Source organism: Geospiza fortis, unplaced genomic scaffold (assembly GCF_000277835.1).
Source record: "Geospiza fortis unplaced genomic scaffold, GeoFor_1.0 scaffold366, whole genome shotgun sequence".
In the NCBI taxonomy this organism is placed as follows: Eukaryota; Metazoa; Chordata; class Aves; order Passeriformes; family Thraupidae; genus Geospiza; species Geospiza fortis.
This window is the reverse complement of record NW_005054342.1, coordinates 1,997,927-2,017,387: the sequence shown is the minus strand read 5'-3', so window position 1 is coordinate 2,017,387 and position 19,461 is coordinate 1,997,927. Positions and strand designations below refer to the sequence as shown.

The window sequence follows — 19,461 nt, the reverse complement described above, 5'->3', positions numbered from 1 at the left end:
ATTCCTGCCTCCAAACAATTGACTATGATTGCTAATTGAAAATAGAAAACTATTGCTGTATTTCACCTAACCTTGAATCCTGAGTGCAGTTTTGGGTATGACAACATGATATGAAGTTATTAGATAGTATCCAAAGGAGGGCAGCAAAGATGGTGAAGGTCCTTGAGGAGAAGCCATATGAGGAGCAGCTGAAGTCACTCAGTCTGTTCATCCTGGAGGAGACTGAAGGGAGACCTCATTGCAGTCACAATTTCCTTGTGAGGGGAAAGGGGGGGGCAGGCACTGATCTCTTCTCTGTGGTGACCTGTGATAGGAATGGGAATGGTCTGAAGCTGTGTCAGAGGAGATTTAGGTAGGAAAATGTTCCTCACCCAGAGGGTCATTGACAACTGGAACAGGCTCCCCAGGGAAGTGGTCACAGTGCCAGCCTGACAGAGTTCAGGAAGTGTGTGGACATGGTGTGACTTTTGGGGATGGTCCTGAGCAGGACCAAGAGTTGAACTCAATGATCCTTGGTATTTTCCAACTCAGTATATTCTGTGATTTCACGATTTATTGTTGTAAATGTCAGCAAAGCAACTGAAGCAGCAGAAATGTGGTGATGTAATTGACAGCGGGAAAACCACCTTCTGATTAAAAGTTTATTTAAGAACAAAATGTACACACATCTCCTGGTCTTCCTTCTCATTAATCATTTACTGTGAATAAGAAACCTTAGTAAGCAATTAAAATTGAATTTTTAATGAAAAAAAAACATTTTCCACAGAATGCAGTAGGCAAAAACTGCTATAAAGAGATAATCACAAACCATAGAGTAATAAAGGCTTCATTTTATCACCTAGAAACTTAACATATACCTGCCACCGTTGCAAATAATCTAAAATAAAAGTTTGGTGATTCCAGGACTACTACATTGATATTATTTATACAATTTAGGCTACTATTCATAAAATTATAACCACTGAGATGAAACATACTGAGATCAAACCAAACTCTCATCTAGATTGATCATTTCAGGTATCATCTTTTTTAGCTTTCTCAGCTTATGAATTTGATCTGTAGTTTCCTTTTCTATTACATCGTTCCTAGAAAGAATGGAAATGATGAGCTGACTATATTGGTTTTCAGTCTATGTTTAATAAAAAAGTAGTTTCCAGGATTTTCAGATAATTAAAAAATACAAAAAAGGATTTTTTTTTTGTTATGTAACAACCTAGATAGCAAGTATCTAGACAGTAAACAATGTACTCAAAAACAGCTAAGTAGAAAATAAAATGGGGAACAAGGAAATTTCTCTGTACTCAGTCACACAGGTTTTTATCACATTTGCAGCCTGGTGTCCAACCTAATTTTAAATGAAACATTTCCATGTCCAAAAGAGTTTAATACTAATGACAAACATCATTGTTTGGAAGAAAAAAGGTAGCAAAAATTAAAATCAGCATGTGTATTTTACTTCTCTGTTTAAATGGTGACAATAATTGCAATAACCACAAGTCCTGCAGCCACGGCTGTGCAGCATCAGATGAGAGCATCTTTAAAGTGTTCCTTTTAGCACCCAAATGTAGACTTAGGTTTTCACTGTGGCAGATTTATCCCCTAGTCTGCAGCTGTCGGTGTTCAGGTACCCTAATGCCTGTTTGAATGCTGTGGACTGGATAAGGTTTTATTTGAAGGGAAGCAGCACCATCTATTGCAACCTGATAGCTTAGCTTTCGATGGTATAAAGACAGGATTGGCCTGAGCCCAGCTTTCAACTCTTTCTTGCAGGCACTTTTATAAATTTGTCCTTGTCCAGCTTCAAATGAGATTAGGATCTCACTTGGTGAGATTTGGTGGTGCAGGGACAGGGCTGTGTTCCATGCATGCACATGTCTAATAAAAAGTCACATCTAAGAAACATAGCTGTTTACAAACTAAGAGAATAAAATAGCATAAGCCTAGTCCTAAATAACCATTGCTTTTAAATGACTTTGCTGAAGTTTTCATTTCTGAAGTGGGAGGACAGTCAAAAGTTAAGGGCATATTTTACCCAGATGATATTCTCTCAAAATTTTCTTCCAAAAGCAGCATTAATGTAGGTGTGCAGTACAGTATGTTCTTCTAATTATGACAGTGCTATTGTCATCCATCTATATTTCTGGTTCTTCTCTTTTTTTCCAGACTGTCTACAAAGCCTGGCTCTGTTCCCAGTATTTTGAAGTCACACAGTTTCACTGCAGCAACAGAATTCCTTGCAAGCAATACTGTTTGGAGGTTCAAACGAGGTGTCCCTTTATATTACCAGACAATGATGATGTCATCTATGGAGGACTATCAAGTTTCATCTGTACAGGTATAGTACAGAAAAACCAATTTCACTTGTTTTCATAAGTCTAAATGTCATGGATTTAGCTCTAACTCTGAGACCTTAAAGGTATTCCATATCAGAAAGACTTTTTGGAGGTGCTAGGATTTGAGCTCAGATCTAGTAATGCACAGTTATGATATAGCCTGCCAGTCATCAGCTTTACAAAACAAAATTTCTAGAAAAAAATTTATTCTGCTTATTTTTTACACTTAATAATTTGGTGGAGGATTTATTTTACTTCATGTCATGCAATATTCAGAAAAAAAAAGGGAAAAGGTACATCCAGTTTTTAGCATATTCACCTTTGTTTGCCTGCATTCTTATGCCAGATGAATCAAGAACCTGAAGCACAGCATTCAAAATTGTGCAGCAGCTCTCAGAAAGTGTTTACGAAAACATCTTTCGCTAGTGAAGAAATTTAAGAATCAGTTGTTCACCTTTGAAGAACTTTCTTTGTTTGATTTTTGCTTGTTTCCTATTGAGTTTGGTTACATTTTATGAATATTTTTTAATTTTAGAAGATATTGGTAATGTATATCTCATGTACCACAGATACCTTTTTCAGGAATGGATGGGAGTTATCCACAAAAAATTTCAGCTTATACCAATATTATCTTCAGACTTATGGCACCTAGATTATCATCTGAGAATCTTGAAGATATTCAGGCAACTTATTCCCAGTAAATTCATAAAAAAGGAGTTTCAACACTTAGATCATTTGACACTCTCATCCAAATATCAGAAATTAAACTGTCTTCACCTCTAAATTAAGGCTCCACTGGAAGTCTTGATAGTAAATAAGTTGTCTAAGGTAAACTACTTATAACTAGAGTCAATTATAAGAATCCATAAATATTATATACCATTTTAGATGCAGGCATAAGGATTATGGCAACTCCCTTCACCTTGTACCCTGTATTTAGATATAAGGTGGTTCTGGTAACAAGGCATTTAATTGATTTTTTTTTTCTTGGAAATTAAACCTATTGCACAAAATCAAGCAATATCCATCCATATACAAAAGAAAATATAACAAAAAGTGAGCTGAGTTACAATTTGAATCTGATGATTCAAAATTGTAACTCAGCTCACTTTTTGTTATATAAGGTTCTTGGCACTTCAATGCATTTTTTAAAAATTAATAGCCTTCCAATATGTATATGCAGTAAGGAAATGAGCATTATTTTCCAGTTTAATGTAGTATAGTAGAAGTGAGAGACAGGAAAATTTTATTTACCACAAGTACACAAACTATATGTATGTTCACATATATGCATGTGTACACACACATGTACCCAATGGCAAGAAACCAAACCAACAGCAGACAAAATCATCTTGGCACGTATTTCAGAAAATCTGTTAGGAAATACACATCCATCTCTTCATTTTCCTAGTATAACTCATAATCCAAATTCCTTCCTAAAACACACAAAATAGATGATTTTGAAAAGATTACTGACATCTCTGAGTCTGGGATGAAAAAGCAGCTTTAGGGGAGGATTAAACTCATTTTGTTGCAGGTATTATTAATGTGGGTATCTACACATGAACTCTGTGACTAAGCTCTGCCTGGAGTCTTGGTGTAGTCAGTGGAACTGAGAACCATTTAACTCACCCTGAGCAGACACTTGCACCTGATGAGAGGACTTGCTCACATCGCTGGCTGTACTCTATTTGCTGTAGCTGCTGTTAGACCAGGGTCTATTGCAGGCACTTAAAATCAGGGTGACCTAATTTTAAGGTCACCCTTAAAATTAAGGGTGGCCTTAGCTGTCCACTAACAGATAACAGTTCGGTTGAACTTTTTGTCCTCTCAAGCCCAACCCCAGCAGCAGCAGAGCAGAGCTTGTGTTTCAGACCCACAGGAGTCAATATGCTGACCCTAGAGAGTTGTGTGCAAGGGAAGATGTTGAGGACAGGTATGAGGCAGCAATTCAAATTCTGTCTGGAATACAGACCCATTTTCACCCTTATAAAGCAGCAGCTCCATGTAAGAGTGCTAATGAAAAGTTAGACTTTAATCTGCTACAGGAATAAAGAATTATACCTCTCTGCAGCTTAATGAAAACAGATTTATTTCATGCAAAGTGCAGTGAGCTCAACAGCAGACAAAATACTCTACCTCAGCATAGCTTGTGATAGATAACTTGAAATCCTTTCAAAGAAAAAACAGCTCAAAGAAGGTCACCCCTGTCTTGAGGGACATCTCCTACTGCACTTTTTGTGTTTCTGTCTGGTATACACCTTCTGAGATTTCTAGTTATTGATCTGTCTCTTCATTAGAAAAATACAAAAGAGTAAGGTGAAAAGGTATTCTTATTTAATATTTAGATGTCAAGTTACAAGAGAAGTTATACAAGGGATAGCTGATTTTATTTGGCATTGACTACATCCGAGAGCTCAGGATGAACACAAAAACATTACCTATAATTTTCCAATTGCAGACAGGTAGAGGTTGGTGTGGGTCCATAGCCCCTGCTGGGAGGTGTCCTGGCAGTGGGAGCTGCCACCTCCCCTTTCAATCCTGTCCTACCACAGCAGTAAGAGCGCAGAGATCTGCTGGAGATGAATGCATGGCAGCACTGGTGGACAACAGGGAACCCACAAAATTTTTTTTTTTTTCTTTCAGGCCAGGACTTTTTGGGTGGTGTTGGGGCTTGAAAAACAAAAAAACTCCAAACCTGGAGGCTGTAAAAGGATATAATAACAAAGGCTTTACCCTTCCTTGGAAGGTTCTCATGATGAGAAAACAGCACAGAACTGGCTATTTTTCCCCAATAAATACTGCAGTCATTGTTATATTTGTAATTAAGTTTAAAAGAAAATAAAGTGTGGTTTATAATGTGGATTAATTACAAGATATTGGAAATTCCTGAAGACTTCATATAGTAAGTAACAAGTATTCTAGCCTGAGAATGTCTAACTTGATCGCCTCCAAAGAAAGCCTATAATAGGAAAGGGAGAAGGCATGCTACGCACATTTTGCATTACCAGAACTCATCTTTTGTAGAAATGCATATGAGGGTGTGGAAAAATTGCAGTGTAAGAGAAAGTCCTTGAGAGATTAATCAAAACAATCAGAATCACAGCGTGGTTCTGATTGTGGAAATAGTTAGGCAGTTAGGCAGAAAGGATTTAGTGTTCCCTTCTTGCCCGCTGTCTTCCAGGACATAGAAGGAAAAAGTTGATCCTTCCATTTGGTGCTGTGCTGTAACCTGCTGGTTTTCAGATTCATTAAAACTGAATTATTACTTTCAGTTTAGACCTTTGGAGTTCATATCCATACGAGTAAAGTTTCCAGTGGTTTCATCCAATGTTTCCTTTTACAGCTCAGCTGTCTTGAACTGTCCATGCAAACCAAAATCTCATTTGAGGGAGATAACAATAGTTTTCAGGTGTGCATGGAAAATTACAGTGAATTAGTCCCATGCAAAACTCCAGGTCAAGGTTTTTAACTGTAACTTCTAAGAAAACAGTGTTCATACCAGCAGGATTGTTTTCTCTTGTAAATGTAGTCATCTCTTCCTTAACTAAATGTGCTACAGCATCATACTACCCTATGCCAACCAGTGATGCACATTTGGTCTACAAAATTAGACTAGAGCTAGAGTGGGGAAAAGTCCTTTCAGAAGCATTTAGGGTTGACATGAGATAGATACTCAGTACCAGCTACTTCATTGTACAGATCTTCTTATATTTCCAAAAATTACTTGTTAATACAGCCTGTTCTGACTGTTTGGAGAAACTGCTGTCCATGTGCCAAGTCTGGACCAATTTAGAGTGCAGACTTAGGGCTAATTGTGTCCTAAAGGCTTTCTTTAAAATGACCATGACTTATGGTCCCTTTGTGCCCTGTGGCATAACAGGGCCACCATCCAGCATCAAGCCTTGGGCCAGAAATCCCAGCCACATATTCACTCTCTTTATCTGTACAATAGATGTCATGGTATTTAATGGAGAAGGAAAGTTCCTCATTGAAGGAAAGGAAGAGAATGTAGTGAGCAGCAATAAGGCAGGAATGTGTTGCATCAACTTCCAAAATTAGCATGGCATTCTTTAGTACGTCCTGAGAGCAGTGCCATCAGAACAAGTCTTCTGCCATCAAGAGGAGAATCAAATTTGTCTATTCTGTGTTGAACAGACTTGTGATGCTTTTCAGAAAGTGTTGAACAGACTTCTGATACTTACTCCTACAGAAGGAGAAAGTAAAGGGAGAGAAGAGGTAAGTAGACAGGTGATTCAGGTACTTTAACTCACTAATATCTTTCAGTTCATATTAATTTAGACTCCTAATTTTATGTGTTCTGATTAACCTCTCAGTTGTTTGGAACACAGTGTGAACCAATTTTTGGCAAATAACAGTAACATATGTTTATGTGATCCATGCAAAGTAACAGTTACATGGAAAATCCACCTCCTTTACACTAAGAATTCACTGGAAATAACACTGTCAGTCATGCTTCATAGCACACAATAATGCTTCTAAAGACATAGTGAGAATTATTACAGAGAATTCTCATCAATCTGTAGAAGTTTGATGACTAGCAAAGCTCAGCAAAAGTATTAGAAGAAATTCTGTAAACTGCAGCTTCCTCTCAGAAGGGGCAGATGTGTGACTGGGTTTCACCAACAGGTTTGGCTATAGTATGTCTCTTTCAAAACAGATGCCCTGATTTCAGTGAAATTTGAAAAGCAATTTCCTTGAGAAAATGTGATATATAGAAAGGAATACTATCTATCTATTTCGTAGAACAATTCAAGAGAAAATCACTCTGAATTCAATCTGCTTTATGTTGTTATTGGCAAATTTTAAAAAACTATATATTTGATCCAAATTCTTTCTCAAAAAATGTCTTATAATAATGCATCACTTACCTCCTGTCTGCACCTCTTAATAGGTCCTAAAATATCAAAATATTAAGCTAACACAGACAGCAGGATAAATCCCTTTTATGTTTGATAACCATGGTTTAAATCATTACTAGCCATGGATCGGCTTACTGGGAAAATTTGACATGTTTTTTTCAGCAAAATCTATCAACTAAATAGCTCATCTTTTTCAGTCTAGTGTTCTTCTAGTCTTGAGCATGGGGCTTTCCCACGAATGAGGGCTTTCCCATGAATCATGGCACTTTCCCATGAATGAGGTCCCATATCATGCACAACATACACAGCAACACATATCTCCAACCCAGATCTCCTCTGACAATTGTAATTGACTAATAGAAGTTAACCTTTTCAAAGGAGCTGAACAGTCTTATTCGCCAGTTTAAGAATAATCTGTTTGAATAAAGAATAATTTGTTTATCTTCAATATTCTTCTACACATAATTTTGTTTCATTTTTTTGTAATGTGAAAGGTATAAAATACATGTCTAATCATCATGATGTGTCACAGACACAGCAATTTAGAAATTGAGAAGACCATCTGGATAAGATCAAAAAGTTCTGGCTTCCAGATCAGTTGCACGAAAGCAGTGAAATCTAGTCATATAATATCTAATGTGTTCTCTTCACTTCCACAGTTGGAAAATGTTAATACTGAAATCTCAGAAATAATTCCTCAGAAACAGAAATGCCATGCAGAGTGCTGGCATTCACTCATACAATGATGTCAGTGCGGGATGGATCACTCTTGGCAGACACTATTTGCTTTGGGCTTCACAATAAAATGGAATATTCAAAACTTCTGGTATACTACATCCACTTATCTTGTTTCAAGGTCTTTTCTTGAAGCACAAGAAGCTCCATATATCTCTCAAAAATAATCAGGAATCTCTGTGAAAAATGAACACAGGTTAGGGTTCTGCAGAAAGAAAAAGAGGAAAAAGCATAACATATCATAAAATCTGATTTGTTTCTGTGGCTTCCCAAATACTTTTCCAGCAATGACAACACACATATCAACCAGACTAGTTTCCCATAATGCAGAATATTATGGCTCCATAACTCTTTATCTACAAATAACCAAGAAGCCAAGTCAGACCACCTGCAGCAGATTCAAATTCAGCCACAAGTGTCATGCATCCTGACAGTGCTGAGAGTCATAAGAATGCAACCATTGCTTTTACAGGCTGTTTCCTGCAACTGCTCAGGCAGAAACTGCAGCAGTCTCTGAGTTAGATGGTGTTCTAGCTGATCAGCAGACCATGTCTTTGTGATTTCAATTTTTGAGTAAGAACTTTTTTTGGCTTTGCTGCTTTTCCCCCAAGGTACATTCTATAAAGTGAATATGGTATTCATGCTGTCACTCCTTTTTCTTTCAGTCTGATTCAGCTAGGCAGGACTTACAGGATTTCTCTCTCATGTCTCCATTAACAATCTCAGTGGAACCAGTAGCCTTAATACTTGCATCAGCATTAGTAACACGGAGTGCCTACAGATGTAACTTCTGTGCTGATCACCAAAATGTTATTTTCATGTGGAGAAAACCTATCTGATTACAAAGAAAAGAGAGAGCTTTTGCATGACCTTTGTGAGTGATAGTGTATCTGTCTGGAGAATGATTTGAAATCAAAAAGTCTCTTGGCAAATTCTAGATCCTTGACTATAATAAAGGTTCAAGTACCTCCATATGGATTAAGTTTTCTGCTGGTGGAATATAGCTGAGTGCTGGGAAAAGTTGGGAAATGAAGACACAGAACTGAGAATTTTAAGTGAAAAGCACTTAAAAAAACTTAAGCCAGTAACAGCTGACCCGTCAGCCTCAGAAATAGAGTAGCCAAACATCCAATTAATATAAAATAATGATGTCTACAAACAACTATAAGGACAAGTGAGGAAGGGGGAAGCCTTGATATTTTTGTGGGTACAGATATTGTTTTTATTTCTTATACCTATGTATTTAATATTTAAACAAAAATACCAGTCAAACAAAAGGGAGAGAAGCAAATGCAGAGGCAGTGGAAGCAAGGAGAGGTAACCCTGGAAAAGCATAGAGATTAAATCAGATTATGTAGGGATGGGGCAAGGAAGGTCAAGAGGAAGCTGGAACTGAACTTGTAAAGGCATGCAAAGAATGAAAAAAAAGGGCTTCTATACATATATTAGCAAGGAAAGGAAGGCCAAAGAAGGCGTATCCCTATAAACATTGTTGGAAAACTGATAACAATGGATGAGGAGGAGGCTGAGGTACTCAACAACAGTTTTGCCTCAGTCTTGAATGGCAACCTCTCTTCCTATATCTTTTAACTGGACAGACAGACAGCAGGATGTGGACTGGATCTATAGCCCCTCCCACTGTAAGTAAAGATCAGGTCCATGCTCTCCTGAGGAACATGAACGTACACAAGTCTGTGAGACCCAATGAGTTACATCCCCAGAGACCCAAGGGAATTGGCTGATGTAGTTGCCAAGCCACACTCCATGATATTCTAAAAGTCATAGCAATCAAGTCAAGTCCCAGGTGACTGAAACAAGGGCAACATTGAACCCATCTTTAAAAAGGGTAAGAGTTGATAGGTCAAGGAAGAGGCTGGGAACTACAAACCTGTCAGACTCACCTCTGTGGCTGGGAAGATCATGGAAGAGATCCTGTGCTAGAGGCTGTGCCAAGTCACATGGAGAACAGGGAGGTGGTTTGAGACAGTCAATATGGCTTCAACAAGGGCCAGTCCTGACTCACCAACTGAGCAGTCTTCTACAATGAAGTGTTATTTAATATCTTTCTCAATGAAGAGATCAAGTTCCCCCTTAGTAAATTTGCAGATGAGCAGAGTGGTTGACACTGAAGGACGGGATGCCATTCAGAGAGACCTAGGCAAGCTCAGGAAGTGGGCCCATGGGAATCCCATGAGGTTTAACCAGGCAACCCCTGATGTAAAAACTGGCTGGGGATGAACAGATCAAGAGCAGCCTTGCCCAGAAGGACTTGAGAGTTCTGGTGGATGGGAGGCTGGACATGATCCAGCCATGGGCACTCACAGCTCAGAAAGCCAAAAGTGTCCTGGACTGCATCAAAAGCAGCATGGGCAACAGGGCAAAGGAGGTGACACTTCCCCTCTACTTTGCTCTGGTGATGTCTCACCTGGAACACTGCATCCAGCTCTGCGGTCCTCAGTACAAGGGGGACATCAACTATTGAAACAAGTGCAGAGGAGGGACACCAAGATGATCAAAGGAATTGAGTGCTTTTCCTATGAGGAAAGACTAAAAGAACTGTGATTTTTCACTCTGGAAAAGAAAAGGCTTTGGCTGCTCTAATTGTGGCCTTCCAGTATTTGAAGTGAGCCTGCAAGAAAGATGGAGAAAAACTTTTTTTTTTTTAAATGGTGAGTGGTGATAGGACAAGGGGGAATGGTTTCAAACTGAAAGAGTAGGTTTAGATTAAATATTAGGAAGGAATTTTAGGAAGAAATTCTTTACTGTGAGGGGGATGAGGAACTGAAACAGGTTGCCCAGAGAAGCTGTGGAGTTCACATCCCTGGAAGTGTTCAAGGCCAAGTTGGGTGGGGTTTTGAGCAACCTGGTGAAAGGTGTCCCTGCACACAGCAGGGAGGTTGAAACTAGATGATGTTTAAGGTGCCCTCCAACCCAAGCCATTCTATGATTCTATGAATATTTTGATAAAAGAACAAACTGGTTTTTCCTCCTTGATTTTCCAAGGAGATTTAGCCAGCTTACCTGGATTTCTAGTTAAGTCACGTATTTGTAAATCTCTGACTTAATAGACGGACTAATTAGATCCAAGGGGCAAAAGCTTATATTTGTGGCTACAAACAAGTATGTGGTGAAGAACATGTATTGTTTTCAGTACAAAAGGTTTTACTGAATTTATCTACATCTTCTACACTGTCATACGAATAGAGACTCTGTAGTTAATTGTTTATTTAATATGTAACTGCAAATTCAAAACCTAAATTCAATTTCTGAATTGAAATAAAGAGGAAATGCAATTTTACATTAAGGAACATGTTAAATTCATCTTTGGATGGAGAGTTGTCATCAATTTATTTATAATTCAGTAAGTGCATGTGAACTATTTAAATACCTTTTGATTGACAACTTATATACATAGCTTTGATTTCAAAGGAAGTCTGGATTTTCCAGTAACAAGAAAGGCAGAAAAAATAGTTTGAAAAGTAAACAAGCCTCAGTGGGATCAAAGCATTAACCATTCTCTGTGTCTCTTCAATTACTACTAATCGTTTGAGCTGCTGCAGTTTACAGAACAAATCATAATTCCCTGCTTTGGGAAGCATTGCCTGTATATTGCAATGTTTAAAAACAGACTTATGCACAAAAGATAGGTCTCAGAAAATAAGACTGTTTTATTATACTTTCAATGAGCAATTGTCCAGAAGTTCCCAAATACGATAGAATTTCTTGTTTAAAAAGAGATTCTTTCAGCCATGATCTAGAGTGAGAATAAATAACTTTCAACCTTTGGAATGCTGCATTAAGTTTCTGACTACAGAAATGGAAAAATTGGTCAGGTTTAGCATAGGATACACTCTGAATTTACAGAACATGAAACAAGTTGCTGTCATTCCTGTATCTTTAAAAATTTAGTTAAATCCAAAAACAAATGCAGATATAGCTTAGCAGAAAATTGTGTCAGCTATGTAAAAATCTGTCAACCTAGGCATCTTAACATTCTTAGCATACTTAACACTTTTTTTTTATGGAAATAGGAACAAAAGCATTCAGGTTTATAATATTTTAAGGTATACTGCTTTTCCTTACAGGTTATTCACAAAGTGCAAGAAGTCTGGTGCCTGGACCTCAGACCTAGTGTTACACCTAAATTGCTTTTTGAAAGTAATTTTGTTGTTGTGATATTTTGGAGAAAATGTAATTCTTGTTCTAAAAAATAAAGCTGCTTTCAAAATGACTATCCTAATATTTCATTGCAGATGGATTTTTTTCCTAGAAAAACCTAGTTCTACCACAGAGGATATTATTTACTGCAGAATTTAATCTCAGTTTAAACAGAGAAAAGGTGTTTGTCCATTATGTTAGACGTTCTTGCATTTGAACTCTAGTTAAATAGCCAAATTTGTTTAATTTATCAGAGGAAAAGGTATGTGAGAAGCAAACAAAACACTCTGGTTTTGTTAATCTTCTGTATAGTAATGCAGATAACACTGAGAATTTCCAAAAAGGTACAGTTCCTCTTAGTGTTCAAAAAGTCATAATCAGATCATTTGAACTCAGTAAAATTCAAAGGCAAAAATGGCCTATCTGTATAATCAGAAACTTCAAGAGATCCAATCATTGTGTGGCAAGGACAGATTTTTTTTCACCTCTGGGATATGTTGAAGGCAATATCCAGCTGGAAGAACTCAGATGAGTTAAGATAAACAAATAGGTTCTGAACAGCTCTGTTTGAAAGCTGTTCCTGTGATACAGCTTAATTTACATTGGTTTGAAAATTAAAATAGCCAATATAATCAGTGCATCATTATTTGTTATTTAATGTCTGTCTTTATGCGGTCACATACTGAAAGAAAAATTTTGAAGACCAAATTTTGTGGAAACATCCTGGTTAATTAGTTCTTACTTCATCATTGTTCGTTACTTCCCAAAAAGGAAGAATTCAAACACTCTTATTATTCAAATAGCTATTGTTTTTTAATGTTGCTTCTTTACACAATCATGCTCAGTTGTCATACTTCTGCTGAATGACCTTTTGATGCTGCTTCCTGTTAGACAATGCATATTCCTTCAACATCTATAATTATACAGAATTACAGGACTTCTGAGGGCCTCAGTCTCACCCAAAGATATGGATTCAACAGATTAGACTAAATGTCAGCTGTTCCTCCAAGCTACTACTTCTGCCAATCCTTGTGCCTGGTATTTATTTTTCTTTTGTGTTTACCCTACAGGGCTCTATGAAAACTATCCAACCAATGCAGAACCAGAATGCTGTGATGTCAGATGGGGACTATTATCAGATCATCAACCCAAAGGGACTATAAAAACAAGTGGCTCAACAATGTGTCACAGGACATCGCTCACAGTTTCATCAGCATCAAGACTGTGTAACAGCAGACTTAAACTGTGTGTTCTTGTATTAATTCTCTTACATACAGTACTTTCAGTCTCAGCAGCACAGAACTCAACAGGACTGGGCTTTGGAAGCATAACAACTTTGGAAGATAATTCAACCAATGAAGAATAAAAGAAAGGATTCATCTTACATAATAGAAACACAACAGGCCCAAATTACTAGAGTCAAAAATAGCAAGGACTGAGTGCTTTACCCTCAGAGCTCTTCTTGAATGACCTTTTGGGTAAAATGAAAAGAATGGGCCGCTACCTAAACAACAAGGACACACAAATGCAGCTTTTTATTGACTAAAAGGCTGTTTGGTGACTTAACTTTCTCACACCATTTTATACACTGTGTTTTAATGTTTGGAGTTTCTTTTTTTTTGTTTGTTTTTTGCACTTGTTAATACAGGATTTTAATTTTGGGACAGTTTCTCAAAGCTAAATTAAGTCTTTTCTCTGTCGATATATTTCTAGTCATTGTGTGTGTTCATCTGATAGTTCTGTCTTTTATGTCCTGTCAGTTTCTATTAGAGGAATGACTGCTATGATTTCATGACATAGCAAAAAAAAAAAAAAAAAAAAGGAAAAAAACATGAAAAAAAAGAAAAAAACAGAAAAAAACAAACAAACAAACAAACCAAAAAACCCAAAAAAAGCCCACAAAACACCCCAACAAAAATCCACAAAAAGAACAACAAAACAAAATTTAACCAAAAAAGAGAAAAGAATAAGAAAAAGAAAAGAAAATAAAAAGCAACCACGAAAAGGACCCCAAACAAACCTTACTGTCCTCTTATCCATGGGAACCATTCATCTCCTTTCCCTTTCCCATCTACCGTCACGGACAACATACATTTGCTTCTGTCTGTGTAATCACAATGAATGGGTACACAATTCCAGTGTGCCTCTGCCACTGTTGCACAAAACAGTTGACTGAGCAAACCCAAAAGGAGCATGAAGGGGGTTCCTTTTAGCTGAACAAACAAGTGCTCTCCTTACAAGGTGGGATCGGACAGTTAAAAAGTATAAAAAAATATATAACAAACTGTTGCTCCAATACCCATTTTGAAGAAGTCCAGTCCTTTCTCACTGGTCAGTTGAACAGGAGCAGCCTTTTCTAGACATGTTACTTAAAACCAGTTATGCTCAGCAAGTTGAATAGTTGGGAAGCCTTCATATTGGAGGTGAAGGATTGACATTCATTGTGAATCACATTTTGAGTTCTCCTGCTGTCACATAACCAGCAGATTTCCATAGAAAATGGGAGCTAAGAACTTCCAAAATTCAACTCTTTTTTCACAACTGAATTACACTAGAAGTCTTTTAACATCTACAATACAAATTATCTCCTTGGTTTGATTCCATTGTTTTACTATTACCTACATGTTGTTGAAAGTAACTAGTTTATTATGGATGCACAAGAATGTGTTAGCACAGATAAAGAAACTATTTTTTTTTAAATATATAGGACAACCGTTTTCATAAATGTGCAATAAAAACAGTAAATATATACTAGGATATGAGTAGTCAAGAGAAAAGATTGTAATATGCTGGTTTTTCATTGTTCGGGGTGGTTTTGAATTTGTTTACTTTTATTTTTTGTGGGAACATTTCACCTGCTGAGTGTATGACAATTTGCTTTTTAAAAAGGCTTTTTAGAGTTTACAGTAGAATCAATGGAAGGAAAAGTTAATAAGGGCTGTTTTTAAAAACTTTACATTCCTTCCTATTCTCTAACTACACTTGGGAAGTGCACTTTAGAGATGTTTGCTGTGTAGCTGGGAAATGAAGGAAAACTATAGAAAATGTTCTCTTAGGAAATAAAATATAGTTATCTACTTTCTAGCTATGAAATACCCCTTGATAAATATTAATGTTGTAAGAACATTTAATCACTGGTGCATAATGCATTTTTGTATACAATTTACGGTCTGTTAAATTCTGGAGAAAAACAAAAAGAAGATAACAATGCTGCTTAAGCGGTTCAAGATGCACATGTTAAGCTGCGAAGCTCAAACATTTTGCAAGAGTATTTGTTTTGATAGTGTTTTGCTACAACCTGGACTGAGGAGCCTAAAACAATCTGTGCAAATATGACAACAACAAAAAGCACCAGCTAATGCAAAATTCTTCAGCACTGGTTTGTTTCTATAATTCCTCCCTTCCCTTCCTTGCACATGCTATATTTTGTTCAATAAAACATGGTGCTTTTTTATTTATTTTCTTTTCTTTTAGAGGCACATGTATTAATTGCAGTGAATTGATGCAAAATTGGGGGAAAATGTAGAAATGCAAAAGAAAAAGCCTTAACTAATGGTAGAATGTAGACTTTTGAAGGACAGAAATGTTACTGAAAACTGATGGAGCAATAACTGGGCAGTGCTCTGGTACTGTACAACAGCTGATAAGTCACACACTACTGAGAAAGCTCTTACTAGGTGAGCTCTTGTTCAACTGACCTCTTAATTCTAGTAAGTGTACATGGTCAGTAAACAGTTTGTTATAACCTTTATCTACCTCTGCTGTGCAAAGGCCATCCAACATCCATTCCTGTGATGTTCCTCATGGTTTTTTGTTCACACCATTACTAGCTGTCATCTATTTTTACACTGTACCAATACAGTAACTAGTCCGGTTCATCTCGATTGAATTGGCACCTGAAGAAGAGTTTTTATTATTTATCTTTTGCTTCATGATGAATTAATGTAGAGATCTATCTTTAAAGTATTTGAGTTCTTCTTTTCTGCTCTTTTTCATTCTTCATCCCTTATTTTTCTATAAAAATGTTTTTAAGTGGTGTCAGTGAAAAACGACTCCTCCACTGCTTGGCTACACTCAGTCATGTGTCATACAATATGAGAGAGACAGGAGGAAAAACAGTGACAACAACATCACATACATAATGTAGCCTAATTAAACTTGGGGAAAATGAAGCAGAAAACAATTACAGACTTTCAATTACAAATACAAGATGTAATAAATTCATCCCCCTCTCCCTACCTGGAGTTAGTGCCTGCAGTTCAATGGTCTGTGAATTTTCTCTGTCATCTTTTTGAGGTCTATTTCTTTAATTTCTGAAACAAAGAGTCATGTTGCAGTTGAATACTGCTGGGGTATCTGTTGCCATTTTCACTCTAGCAGTGTGGTAAGAAGCTTCTCTTGGTGGTACCTGGGACATCAGGAGTAGACAAAGACTCTTCTATGAAGTTAAGCAACATGTAATCATGTATGATGCAAAATTCCATCCCATCCATTCTTCATTCGTAATAGTTTTTCTGGCACAAACTTAAGCATGCTTGATATTGTGCACATATTACTTTTTTTCAGAATAAATTTGCATCTTGCCACTGCTATAACTGCCATCTTGTTCCATTTCTCCTTGTACTGTATGCCTAATACATACATGATAAAGAGCTGGCTTAACAAAGAAGTAACGCTAAAATCTTACTGCAAATGACTGAAGAGAAGAAAAAGAGAAAAAAGAATATTTATTTTATGATCATATGGAAGAAATTAATGTCCCATGTCTTTTATTGTCTTATTTTCTGCAATAGGGAAAATGCAGATTTTGTGCAATATGTTAATACTGCTAAGCCAAATGTCATATAACATAACCAGAGCTATATGTTATTCCTTATTGCATTTGCATTTAGTAATACAGTATATTGTTGCTTTTCTTTCATTAAAGAGACAGTATCTTTTTTCTTATTTTTTAATATAGCAGGTGAAGGCTGTGCTTCTGCACACCATAATTTAAAGACAAAAAAACCAACAAAATGTTAGGATGAAGTTTTAGTTCTATAAATTATTAAACCAAGCCATCAGCTGCCAAAGAATCTGTTGAATAGTAGCTACAAACAAAACGAAGATATTTCTCCTTGAGAGATAAAAATAATTTTATTCTGTGTGATTAAAGAAGAAAGAGTAAAAGAATGAGAGGTGTATTTCAAACAGCAGAGAGAGCAGGTGTCATCTGATACACGTTGTGACTCTCAGCTTATATAGTTATACTCTTCTATTAAAGAGTGAGGAACGAAGCATTGTCTTCTGCTCTCTCTGCATTTATGATAATGAATGTCCTTTTTGCAAGCGTTGCCTGTCTGCACAGAAGATACCTGCCTACCATGAGAGCTGAAAGTAGCACATGCACACCAATTTACGCAGTGAAAACTGTCCTGAGTGACCATCCAAAGCACAAGCAAAACTCGTTTGCAGAGTAGACCTAGTTTTTAGGAAAATTCAAGATACATGTGAAGAGTCACCTAAGCAAGGGGTCTGTGAAGGTGCCTGGTCCTTACTTCAGCTTTCACAGTATGTCCCATCAGTGCCACAGCCCCACGATAAGCCCTGCTCAGGCAGGCTTCAACTGGGCTCAGAGTCATGCTGACTTCAGTGAGCCTTGGTACAGGTAAAGGCATGCACCCACAAAAAATTCATGGTAGCACATATGTCTCAATTTGCTATCCCATAATCTTTACTCAGGAATCGTTCATGGGCATAGTGTATAAGCAGAAGATCTCTGAGTTCAGCCCTAGCCAAATCTTGACAAGAGATTGGCAAAAGCATATTAATGGTGAATGGTCCTTTTTTATTATTACTCTCTACTCATATTAGTTCGGTGAAGGAGTGGCTTCAAAATTTAACTACAAGTACGAGGACAAAATACCAGAAACTTTGTCTTTGTGGAGAAGAAATTAAATAGCTTTGTAAGGTAAAAAGAGACTTTGTCATTTTTCTGCAGCTGTCAGCAATCTTTTAGAAAAGCTTGGGAAAATAATATGTCTAGTTCCGAGTATGATAATTCTCATTAAAGCTAGATGTTTTTATGAGACATAGGACTGGATCACAAACCATCTCAAATGAGGGATATAATTTGCCAATATTTCCCACAGCAACCCTGAGAAATTACATTACTGAACACCTCTAGGTATGCAGTACTTAACAGCATTTTTTCAAATGTTAACAAGCTTGAGATAGGAGGGAAAAGGAGGGAGAGAGAACTATTGTCATTCTGGGAAAAAAAAAAGTCTTGGCCAACTTAGAAAATCCATCCAAGAAACAGCTCTAATTTTTCAAAATACAATTGAGACTAAAAAAAAAAGAAAAAATATTCATATGTAGATGTAGATCTATATAGAAATAGACCCATATCAAAAGAGAGAGACAAAAATATATGTTCTCTACAATTATTACAAATACAGCACACTGTAGAACAAAAATGCCAAAGGATAAGACCTATAAAAAAATAGAGCAAAATTGCTGTATTTATATTCCTTACTATGGAGTGTGGATTTCCAGGTAGAATTTCAGCTGTAGAAATAGATTTTATAATAAAAAAGGAAATAATTTGGGCAAAAGAGATATATTTGGCTATTCTTTCCACATACTGTCTCCTATGAGTTTAGTTATTTTTCTGAACTTCTCCTTGAAGTCGTTGACTTACACAGGAAGATCCCAGCACAGACCTCACCCCAGCAGTTCCAGTGGCTGTTGGGGACACAGGACATCTCAGTCATGAGTCGTAAGGGATAGTTGCACTCAAAGTGCTGCCTGTGCTTCAGCTTTCCAGTCCAAACTCTCGGCTGTCCGTCTCTCTCACTGTGTTCATCTCTTGGGCACACATGAAGTGACTCAGTTTCCTCTTCTGAGGAGCATGTGCTTGGCCTGCTTGCACCTTCAGCCTCAGTCACAGGGTCATTACAGAGATCAGAGGAAACACTACTGTGCTTTAAATGCAACACGTGCTCCAAGCACCCCAAACAGCTGAAATAGGATGAACATAATAAGCATGCTTTGGAACCAGCCCTCTGAATAAGCCAGTTGCATATATCTCTAGACCTTTTTGCAATTTTCACACTGAGAACTATCTCAGCAGAAGGGTTTTATCAACCAGTCTTTGTCAAATCTCTCTGCAGCAGTTAAGACACTCTTCCCAGCTGCCCCTCTTGTATGATTTTGCCAGGACTTATTGTCCCTGGTAGGACAAGATAAAAGAAGATGTGATGTCCCACCCCAGTGGAAAATGAAGGACACCTGGATGAAGACTAGAATGCCAGCTGGGACAACTGTAACAAAGACATACAAACCTTTCCGTGGAGTCTTTAGCAGTGGGG

General features: G+C 37.2%; 1 protein-coding gene across 1 annotated transcript in view; it reads left to right on the top strand.

Moving 5' to 3' along the window:
- Window positions 1-16,865, top strand: part of FAM155A (family with sequence similarity 155 member A) — a 437,763-nt gene extending 420,898 nt beyond the window's left edge. The window contains exons 3-4 of the mRNA XM_031058364.1: window positions 2,164-2,335; window positions 13,180-16,865. Of these exons, the coding sequence (XP_030914224.1) occupies window positions 2,164-2,335; window positions 13,180-13,475 (468 nt within the window). The 3' untranslated portion in view covers window positions 13,476-16,865. The remainder of the gene's footprint in view (window positions 1-2,163; window positions 2,336-13,179) is intronic.
- The last annotated feature ends 2,596 nt before the right edge of the window (window positions 16,866-19,461 follow it).